General features: G+C 35.0%; 1 protein-coding gene across 9 annotated transcripts in view; it reads right to left on the reverse strand.

Annotated features, from left to right (window-relative positions):
* Window positions 1-12,308, reverse strand: part of LOC143247097 (liprin-alpha-2-like) — a 211,148-nt gene that overhangs the window by 66,248 nt on the left and 132,592 nt on the right. For all 9 annotated transcript variants that reach the window (XM_076494558.1, XM_076494562.1, XM_076494557.1 and 6 more), the window contains one exon: window positions 825-926. In XM_076494558.1, the coding sequence (XP_076350673.1) occupies window positions 825-926 (102 nt within the window). The remainder of the gene's footprint in view (window positions 1-824; window positions 927-12,308) is intronic.

A 12,308-nucleotide genomic window follows, 5' to 3' on the forward strand; every position in this document is an offset into this window, starting at 1 on the left:
AATTGTATTACGATTACAAAATGAAGTATGATAACACAGGGATTTCGTTGATAATGTCTTATGACTATCCGAATAACTGACTAAACAACAACAAAAACTCTAACCAGAGCGCTTTCGGAAGGTAGAACTTTCTTCATCAAGGGCAAGGACAGTCATTATGTTGAAAACATAAATACCATTTTTTTTCCCATAGCTTGTAAATAAAAGTGTTTTATTAGTTCACGGTAGTCAGTGATGTCGAGAAACCCACTTGTTGAGAAATTTATATGCAAAAACGGCTCGTTTGGGTTGAGAAAATATTTTACATAGAAGATCGAAACGTTGTTCGCTCTTCTATGTAAAATATTTTCTCAACCCAAACGAGCCGTTTTTGCATATAAAAGTTCACGGTAGTATTTTGTTTACTAAATTAAAAATATTTCAGAAATATACATAGATATACACATTATGGTCATTCAAACAGTGCCTTAGTAGTTCAGCAGTAAGTTAAGTATAAGAGCCCACACCGCTAAAAATCCTGTTGTCATCTTAGATATCGTTGTTCTACGGTCTATCAACTATCATGATACTAACTATTTTTATTTTACAGACGTCTAGCTGTCGTCGCATAGATACCTTTATTCTAAAATCGTGCAGCTTCATCATCCTAAATACTCTTATTCTACAGTCGTGCAGATGTCAACATCTTAGATACCCTTATTCGATAGTTATGATTTTTAGAAGAGGTAAGAATGCGGATAAAAGCCACTTAAACAAAAATCATACATTAATCATACCATAGCCGGGCTAAAAAAAATACTTAAAACAACTTTCGTCTCACTGACCTTTATATTGTTCCTTTCTGCCTTCAGCTCTTGAATTTCTTCTTCCCGTTCTATCAGCTGTTCTCTAGCTTGGTTCAATTCTTTTGTTAAAGAGGCAAACTCCTAATAAATTATAAACATTACTATAATAAACACGCAGTAAAATGTAAATATAGCTCCTCGTGATATTAACTAATGTAGTAAACTCCTAGTAACTAATAAACATACTTATTCGCGATATTTGTTAATGTAGTAAATTCTCAGTAAGTTTAATGCATACTAACTCGTTATATTGATTAATGCTATTTGAAATCGTAATACGTAATATAATATACTGCTCAAAAAATTAAAGGAACGAGTACATATTTCAGTATATTTTTGTCATAACTAAATTTACGTACAGAAACATATCTGTTCATCTACAAGTGTATTTTTTTAAGTTTGCGAGTGAAGTTTGAAGCAACTCAAACGAAACTCACCTCACTCAAGGAGAATACAACTCAAGGTACCCTATATAAGGCTGTTACGTGAAACTATGCATTCCTCATTAATTCTCGAAACAAACACCAAAATAAATCTTTTGCAGCTCGTTTTGTCAGCGTGTACAATCACCTTGTGTACCCAAGCAGTCAGACGCCATCTGACAAAGAACGAGGTGGCCAGGGTGGTCCAGATACTGGAGGATAGCCAGACCCAAAGGAGGGTGGCACAGCGTGTCGATGTGTCACCAAGCGTCATTAGTTGACTTTGGCGACACTGCCAAGAGACGAACTCTTATGGCAATAGACCAGGTTAAGGTCGTCATCACTGCACAACAGTCAGAGAGGACCGCTACATCGTGACTACTGCTCTGCTGGACAGGTTAATTACGGCTTGATCACTGCGAAATGACCTTCAGCATTCCACTGGAACCCGTGTGTCGACCCAAACAGTTCGCAATCACCTACACGAAGAAGGCCTTAGAGCCAGACGGCTGGCAAGAGGCGTTATTCTGACAGCGCCACACCGTGTAGCCAGGTTGGAGTTTGCTTGTCAGCACCTGAACTGGGAACTTCGTTAATGGGCCACCGTGCTGTGGACAGACGAGAGCAGGTTCATTGTGCCTCGTCATGATGGACGTGTGTGAGAGCGTGGAGACGCCGAGGAGAGCGATTTTTCGCCAGTAACATTGTGCAAGTCGATGCTTATGAAGGAGGTTCTGTAATGGTCTGGGCAGGCATATTCTTGGGTGGCTGCACGAACTTACTCATATTCGACAGGGGTGCTCTGAACGCACGACGATATAGAGACGAAATTCTGAAACCCATTGTGAGGCTTTTTGCCGGTACTGTCGGTGATGGGTTCATTTTCGTGCAGGTTAACGCGCGAGTCCACGTCGCCAGACTGTGTATGGACTTCTTTGACGAGGAAGGAAGAGACTTTTGAGTGGCCCGCCAGATCTCCCAATTTAAATCCGATTGAACATTGTTGGGATATGTTGTTGAGGCGTGTTAGTGAACGCCAGCACCCTCCTCAAAATGTACAGGAACTCCGACAAGCCCTGGTAGACGAGTGAGCTGCCATACCCCAAGATAACATCGATAGATTGATTCGAAGTGTTCCACATCGGTGTCAGGAGTGTGTTACAGCCCGTGGAGGTCACATTGGATATTGAATGTTTCAAACATTTCTTGAATAAACGCATGTAAACTGTTTAAAGTATTGTTTCATATGGGATATCAGTTTTGGTGATATTGGTCATTTAAAAAAAATATTTCTCCATGTTTTACCGTTCATCATACATTAAAAAATGGATACAGATGGAATTGAAATTAGGCAAATTACCTAAAAAATAAAAATATCACATTTGGAACACTGAGATAAATTATATAAGAAGACGTACTTGTTCCTTTAATTTGTTTTAGCAGTTTATATTGCAGGCTGGTCCGAGATAAATTGTAATACGTAACACTCGGCTTATTCATTAATGAAGTAAACTTCTAGAAGATATTAAACATAATACTTTGTTACGTTGATTTATATACTAGCTCATAATATATTATAGAAACAGCAACTCTTCATATTCAGTAATTTACTAAACACCTACTAAATTATTAACATAGCAACTTGAAACTTTCGTCAATGTAGTAAACTCCTAGTACATTATAAACATTATTGTAGTAAACACCCTGTAAATTATAAAAAAAATAGATCCTCATAAGATTCGTTAGTGCAGTAATCTAGTAAATAGTAAACATAGTAACTCGTTATATTACTTTTTGTAGCAAGTTCATATTAAATTATGAACATATAAACGGATGATTTTCCTTACTGTAGTTAACTCGTAGTAAATTATAAACATATCAACTTGTGATATTAATTAATGTAGTAAATTCTAAGTAAATTAAATGTATAGCAAATCGAGATACTTTGTGTAAAAAGCTCCTAGTAATTTATAAACATAGCAACTCACGATGTTAATTAGTATAGTAATTCGTGATGCCCATTAATGTACTAAACTCATAGTAAATTATAAATACAGCACCTTGTTACATTCATTAATGTGTTAAACACCTAGTATAATAAATCACAGTAATTCATTACGTTCATTTACATAGTAAGCTCGTAATAACTTATAAACATTGCAACTTGTAATGTTAATTCAGGCAGTAAGTTCCAAGAAAATGATAAAAATAGAATCTCATGATATTCATTAATGATGTAAACTTATGGTAAATTTTAAACATCCTAGCTAGTGACGTTCATTCATTTAGAAAAGTTCTAAAAATATTAAACAGTAACTTGAGGTGTTTATTGATAAAGTACCGTCCTAGTAAATTATAAATATAGCAACTTGTTATGTTAATTAATGGAGTTATCTGCTTGTAAACTAGAAGCATAGTAACTTGTAATGTTCAGTAATTAAGTAAACTCCTAGTAAATTATAAACGCAATAACTTATGTTGTTGATTAATATAGGAAGTATTAGTAAGTTATAAAGATCGCAACTCGTGATATTTATTAATATAGGAAATTCCTCATAGGGCCCGGCATAGCCAGGTTGTTAAGGCACTCGACTTGTAATCTGAGGGTCGCGGGTTCGAATCCCCGTCACACAAAACATGCTCGCCTTTTCAGCCGTGGGGGCGTTATAATGGTACGATCAATCCCACTATCCGTTGGTAAAAGAGTAGCCCAAGAGTTAGCGGTGGGTTTTGATGACTAGCTGCCTTTCCTCGAGTCTTACACTAGTCTACACTTCTCTCTAGTAAACAATCATGTAACAAATAACAGAGTTATACGAACCATATTTCCCAGTCAACACCAATAGACTATAATAATCTATTGCTCACCAAAAATGTCACACTAACAGAACTCAAACAAGCAGTTAAAAACTAAAAAAAAACAAATCACTACGAAATGACGGCATACAAGCAATTATCATAAAAATGGCACTCCGATATTATTTGACCATTTATTAGCAATCTTTAATTTATCACTTTACTCTGACTACATTTCAGTTTCTTGGAAGCAAGCTAATATATCAATGTTCCATAAAGAAGGAAAGCCAGCCAATAAACCAAACAAACAGTTATCGACCAATCAGCCTGACCAGCTGTGTAGGCAAAATTCTTGAATGAACAGTAAGTAATAGACTCTCCACATTTTTGGAGATTACATCAAAATTACCTAAGAAACAAAACGAATTCAGAAAATTTAGACAAACGACAGATCATTTAGTTAGATTAACTGAAACAATAACAAATCGAGAAGGCATTCAACACTGTATTGCATAATGGTCTCCGGTTCAGCATGAGTGAAATGGGACTATCGCGTGAAATTATTCGCTGGCTCTCTAACTTTTTGGAAAACAGACAATGTAGGGTAAATGTAGAGAGAACTTTCTCGGAGTTCTTCACTCCAGAAGCCGGCGTCCCTCAAAGAGATGTGGTTAGCCCTATTCTCTTCATCATGTGTGTGAACAATATGCCACTTAAAGATCAGTTCGCCGATGACGTAGCAATCTGTAAAAGTACCCCAACATCAGCAATAGCAACCACAAACATACAACCGCAACTAAACAGAATATGTGAATATTGTCAAAAATATAGAATCAAAATAAACACAGCAAAAACACAACTAGTGATATTTTGAAAGTCAACGAAACATCAAAAAGCACAACCACAGATTTACATGAATGGAGCTCTTCTCCAGACTGCTGCATCTGCAAAATGTCTAGGGTTAACGTATGATTCTAAACTTACATGGACAAACCATGTAAATAACATGAAAACTAAAATTTGTCAAAGAACTATGCTAGAAGTCTAACTGGTAAAAACAGTGGAGCAACACCTGAAAACATCCTTGAAATATACAAAACATATATAAGACCTGTAATAGACTATGCAGTTCTAACATGGATTAATGTAAGTAAAGAACAATTGAAAACCAAATTACATTCATTACAAAATACACTACTTACGACAGCATACAGAGTACCTAGAGCCATGTCTTCAAAGTTTATACATAAATATTCAAATACACAAACAATAGCAGATAGACTCCTACATAGTACAATAAAATATTTTAATAAAAATTGGAGAAAAAATGAACTATTATGCGAACTCAACAGATACTGCATATATGATAAAGATAGTCCTAAACACCTCTCCCCGATTAATTTATATATTAGATCATTGAGATAAAATTATTTAAAAAAAATAAAAATAAATAAATAAAATATAATATACATGTATAATAATAATTAAGTGCCATAATAAAAACAGGTCACCTATGAGCTAGACATTAGTGAAGGAACTGATGGTGCAATATACAAGGACATTGCCCTGAAAGTATTAACATACTAAGCAGTTCACACTAACAAGGAAAAGGAAGGAGGAAGAAGTCAAGTGTACCTGACCCTCTTGAGTATACACACATATACCCAAACAACGAGAGAGAAAGATCGTAAAAATAGAAATTCGTAACGTCATTAATGTAGTCAACATCTAGTAAATTATGAATACTGCAACTTGTGACTTTCATTAATACAGTAATCAAATACAAACATTACATAGTATACTCCCAGTATTTTATAAATATAACACGCCGTGATGTTCATTAATGTAGAAAGTTTCACCATAGCCAGAATTTACAAGTAAGCCTAAAGGAATCTAAGAAACACACACGCAAACAACATTATTTAAAACTAAGAAGTCTCTCAAGTTAAATTATTTTAAACTTCTTTATTCTTCTTTTACTAGATATACATTAATTAATAAATAATGTAGCATCTTTAGTATTTCGTTGTTATTAATTTCACATTTGTAATGCTTTAAATACTGTCGTATTTCAAAAAGGAAAATATGTTTAAACCGTTGTAATTAATTTTGAAGTAAATATAATGGTATATAGGGCATAAACTAAGATTACGGTAGCTTTAGGAATTATTCCGAGTTAAATAACGAGAAACGTTTTAATAGTAGACGGAATGCGTTATCAACGTAAATAAGTTGTCGTTATTATCTTTCTAAGGAATCGATTTTGAATGCATGCGTGAAAGTCTATAATAGAACTCCTAAAATTACTTTGATACATCAATGAAAATATACGAGGTGGCCCTAACGTTTAATCTTTATACTTTAAACTTATGATACGAAATCATCACGTCACAAAACATTCAACTTTGACCTATATTCATAAACATTCTGTATAACCCTTAACATCCAATCATGTCATAAGGCTTTGACTTCTGATCTACACAGAAATATGCTCTGATCTTTGACCTGCAATCCTGAGAATTATGCGATTTTAACTTCTGACCTGCATAGAAATGTCTTGTCACATTTGATCTACATTCACGAGATATATCACATTACATTGACCTCTGATGTATCAGAAATCACACAACTTACAGGTTGGTATTATTATGTCCAAGTCCGTCAAATGGTTAAAACTAAATTATAAACAAACAGACAAAAGGCACTCAATTTAAGTGTTTCTAAAGTTCGTTGAAAAGATAGTAAGAAGCTTGTTCAAAATACGTTACATTAAACTAATGAGAACTAATGCCAGTTAAGAATATATGACGTCAAGGATGATGGGAAGAAACAGTAAGTGACATCCCTTACCATCCTTTCCAGCTAAGTATTCAAGCACGCCAGTCAAGAAGTCCACGTAGTTATTCCACAACGTAAGATTACCGAAGTCTCATAGTGGAATTGTACATACAGGAAACGGTCATAGAAACAAATTGAAAACTTAATGTATCATTCTGTTCCAATTGTCGGAAGAATCTTTCCAAATGTTTTTTATAAAACACTTGTGGCTATTATGATCCTAGACAATTTTTCATTTTATTTGCCGACAAGTTCGGGATTGCGGAAATCGATTTCATGCAAAAATAGTGAATTAATCTTCCTGTACGTTTAACAAACATGAGACTATCTTGGAGCTCCGCCCAAAAAAGGCTGACTTTAGTGAGTCCTATAGGGATAGACGAGAATATCTTTAACAATTAATAAACTGATTCTGTACGGACAATGAGAAAACAACAACAGCACTGTATACCTAATTACTCATCTAGAGAAATAATTTCGTAGACTAAGGTAAACATATTTTAATATAAAAAATTCATCTCTGTTGTCCATGAATGTAATTCATAGATAAAGCTCTGAATTTTTTTCCACCACTGTGTGGCGCACAACGAACAATATAAACTCATTATTGATTTCTAAGGCTTTACGATGACGTCATAAAGAACGAGATAAAAGTATTTTCAGAAGTTTACAACGAAACGCTCTCTCTTCATCTGCTTGGGTTAAAACCTCTTTCGGTTTCTCTCACTTTATGGTGACGATAGAAAAGGAACGATATAACAAAACTTGCAACGAAATGTTCTCTTCACGCGATTATCTGGTTTAAAACTTCCAGCAAACAATCTTAATTATAATAATTTCGGACCAATGCAAGCTCTCTGCAGAGACCAGCACTAAAATATTTGTTTTGTCGTTATTGTTAAGCACAAAGATACATAATAGGATATCTGTGTTGTGCTCACCGTAGGTGTCGAAACCTGATTTTTAACTTTTTAAGTTTGTAAACGTGCCGTTGATCTGCTGTGAATCAACTAAGGAGTAATTTAATGATTTATATAACTAATTTAATATACAGATTTAGCAAAAAGTACCCAAAGTTATAAAACAAAAGTTGTTAATTACATCAGTTGGGTAATCTCGCTGCTAACGGAATTTTCGGTCATAAGGTTCAGGTTAGTCACTAAACCTTGTACTAGGATGAAAACGTAGAATAATCCCCGTAATAAAGAATTTGAATATACAAATTAATATTAACTTACGACAAGAGGAGGTTACTTAATAAAAGCAAACCTAAAAATTAGTTTGGTAATTACCACAGCTAATTAAATATAACTGAAAAATTAAAAATGGTAAAAATAAATAAATATACATATGTATAGTACTGCTAATGAAATGTCGTTTTCTTTTGTTTTTGGATATTCGCAAAAAGCAACTCAGGTAGACTTGAGAATAGACGGCTCTAATGATCTGATTCATAAAATAGAGAATTACTTCACATAATTTTTATCTAAATAAAACAGAACAACTTCGTCAAATGTGTCAACACATCAAACTTGTCTTTAAAAGGACTAAGGAATACTATATGAATAACGCATTGTTATAATTCAATAATTATTTGCTGCATTTAAATATACTTAAATTAGTAACGCGGCTGACAGGTAAGAACAGTTTAAAAAGTACTTTATACGAGACATTCTAATTACATCCGTTTAAATCGCTTATTAAATTACTGGCTCCAATTCTACGATGTATAATAAATAGGATAGCTGACTGAAAACATAACATCAGCTGTTTACTGTAATAAGTCACGAATTTCTATCTTAACACGAACCAGTTACAGAAGACCAATGCTTTAATTGACCTCCCAGAGCGTTTCAAGTACAATTACGACCTAACGTGGCTATTAACAAAACCCAACCAATCAAAATTGACACCTTGAAATCCCTCATCAAACATGTGATAATAAATCAAGTCCACTACTTCGACAGTGATAGGTTTTGATTTGGTTTGTTTTGAATTTCGCGCAAAGCTACACGAGGGCTATCTGCGCTAGCCGTCCCTAATTTAGCAGTGTAAGACTAAAGGGAAGGCAGCTAGTCATCACCACCCACTGCCAACTCTTGAGCTGCTCTTTTACCAACAAATAGTAGGATTGACCGTAACATTATAACGCCCCCACGGCTGAAAGGGCGAGAATGTTTGGTGTGACGGGGATTCTAACCTGCGACCCTTAGATTACGAGACAAGTGCCTTAACCACCTGGCCATGCCGGGCCTCGACAGTGATAGCTTGACAGAATAGTTGTCGTCCAGGTCTACTTTATATAGACCGTAAATAGTTTGGAAATACAATACTCATTGTCCTGGTATTTTAATGTGAAAATCTACACGTTTACGAAATAGATACCAATAATTACCATGGTAATCGGAAGTGAAATTATAACTGACGGGTACTTAAGATTTTCCTACATATTATTTTATTAAAACTTTGCTTGTTCAAGTACTAACCAAGTATTCCCAGAATACCAGTTAGCTTCAATTACAGTAAACATACACTAGATACTTAAGGTATTTCATCAAGTAGAACTGGAGAGTGCTTGCAAACCTGTTATTTTATTTAAAGTTTTTTTTTTCTTTTCGGTTTAAGGACCACCGAATCAACCGAATGGCGTTTATAAATTTACCTGTTCTTGCTGTCGCTATGGTTGTATTGTTTTTACTGTCAACTCGCGTGAAGGTTTGTAAACAGATCATGTGTACTGAAACACACTTTAGACGAAGGTTATGTTCACTCAAACTGTTTTAAGATCTTAAACACGGGTACATGATGAATAGAGCTTGTTTGATAAAAAAGACATGTAACTCACTTATATTTGTTCTTGTTTTGTTTGTTTTTTGAATTTCGTGCAAAGCTACATGAGGGCTATCAGCGCTAGTCGTTCCTAATTTACCCGTGTAAGACTAGAGGTAAGGACGCTAGTCATCACCACCCACTCACTGCCAACTCTTGGGCTACTCTTTTACCAACGACTAGTGGGATTCACCGTCACTGTATAACGTCTTATGGTTAAAAGGGCGAGCATGTTTGGTGTAACACAGATTCGAACCCACGACCCTCAGATTACGAGTCAATCGCCCTAACCGCTTGGCGATGCCGGGCTAACTCGTATATCCACAGAGGCCAGAAATTTATCAACTTAATTCCACTTTTAATTCATTTTTAGGTTTATTATCATAATCTCAAGTGCGATGGAAAGAGGGGAGAAGGGGCAGCATTTGCTTCGTTTTGTTTTTCTTCTGTGCGATATAATGTACATATAAATTCACAATAATCAAGGCAAACTCTTTTAGTTTAATATCTCCCGACGGTAACTGTTTAGTTTATAAGAAATGGAATGAGGTATATAAAGATCCGTGGCATTCCATTTATGTAGTCTGGACTCAATAATTAACAGGAAAAACTAAATAAATTACCAGCTCACGTACTAAACTAGGGTAAGTAATGTTGACATTGATTGAGCGCAAGGTACCATGGCAATGCAAATGAAAACACATGTATATTTTACGTCGCGTTCGTGTTTGTTCTTCGTAATCTAAGTTAACATGAAACATTGAGTAATATTAATCCCGAAGTTTATACAAGAGAAACGGTTTTTAACACATATATTAATTCAAAAGTGTGCTCTATACCTACAGTAGTCGGTATAGTGTCCATCAATCATGCCATACTTACCGTAACCCTCATTATTCATTAGGCATTACTGACCACTCTGTAGATGTATATGTGTTTTTGTGAAAAGCTACACAATGAGCTATCTGCGCTCTTTTCACAGCGAGCAATCGAACCTTGCGTTTTAATAATGTAAGTCAGTAAACTGATCACTGATCTGCCAGGGGATCTGACAACCCAACGAACCTAATCTTATAATTTCCATCCAATGAAATGGTTAACGTATATTTTTACAGATGACACGTCCACATAAATAAATATACAAATGAAGAGTGTAGATAATCGAAAACATTAACATAAGAAGTCATGATGCATATATCAAATAATAATCTATTCTAGCCAGTGTAAGACAACTTGATTGCTAATGATAAAATTTATTTCAATAGCGATTAATATTTGCACTTTTAATCTTTTAAATAAGTACTTCCATCTACTAAATGATATCACCTTTCAAACAGTTACTTACAGCTATTAAAAAGGCATCAATTCCCGACAATTCGTGATGACGAAAAATTCACTTGAAGAAAAATGTATTGTCAAGACATCTGGTACGAGTATTAGTACTTAAATTAAAATAAAGTACAGAACAACGTTTCGACCTTCCTAGGTCATCTTCAGGTTAACAAAGAGAGAGTTTGCGACTGACTGTTGCCGGGCATAAATCTTGGGGACGCGAGTTTAAACGTTACGGGATTGTAGGGGGCGTTGCAGTTAGATGTTGGGTTATTAATTAGTACAGTTATAAAGGTGTTTCTTTAGACTGGTTTAGGCCTGGCATGGCTATGTAGTTAAGGCGCTCGACTCGTAATCTGAGGAACGCGGATTGGAATCCCTATTACGCCAAACATGCTCGCCCTTTCAGCAATGGGGGCATTATAAAGTGACGGTCAATCCCACTATTCGTTGGTAAAAGAATTGCCCATTACACTGCTAAATTAGGAACGGCTAGCGCAGATAGCTCTCATGCAGCTTTGCGCGAAATTCAAAAACAAACAAACAATTATTTTGGATTTAGTTGTAAAAGTAGGACTTCTTTGATTTTGCGTTTATTTATATTTGTTTCCCTACTTAGTATCCGGGTGGTTTTTGTGGTTATCTTGTGTTTATTTGATTTGCAGTGTTCAAAAACGTGTGAAGATTTTTCTTTTCCGTTCTTTAAATCTGGTTTCCATTTTTCTGCTTGTTTCTCTAATATAAAAGTCATGGCAGGTGTTGCATTGTATTTTATAAATAATGAGGCACAAAATTAAAGTTCATACCATGTGAAAACTACAATGACGAACACAACATCAACATTATAAATAAAATACAATGCAACAACTGCCACGACTTCTATATTGGAAAAACAAGGAGAAAAATGTAAACCATGATTCAAAGAACACACACACACACAAAAAAAAAACATCTTCATACGTATTTGAACACTGCAAGTCAAATAAACACAAGATAACCACAAAAACTATCCGGATACTAAGTAGGGAAACAAATATAAACAAACGCAAAATCAAAGAAGCCCTACTTATACAGCAACTAAAACAAAAATTAAACCAATATAAAGGAACACCTTTATACCAAAACTAATTTTAACCTAACTTCTCACTGTAACGCCCCCTACAATCCAGTACCCGTTTACATTCTCATTCCTAAAACGTGCGCCCAGCAACAGTCAGTTGCAAATTCTCTCTTTGTCAACCTGAAG

This window comes from Tachypleus tridentatus, chromosome 3 (assembly GCF_004210375.1).
Source record: "Tachypleus tridentatus isolate NWPU-2018 chromosome 3, ASM421037v1, whole genome shotgun sequence".
In the NCBI taxonomy this organism is placed as follows: domain Eukaryota; kingdom Metazoa; phylum Arthropoda; class Merostomata; order Xiphosura; family Limulidae; genus Tachypleus; species Tachypleus tridentatus.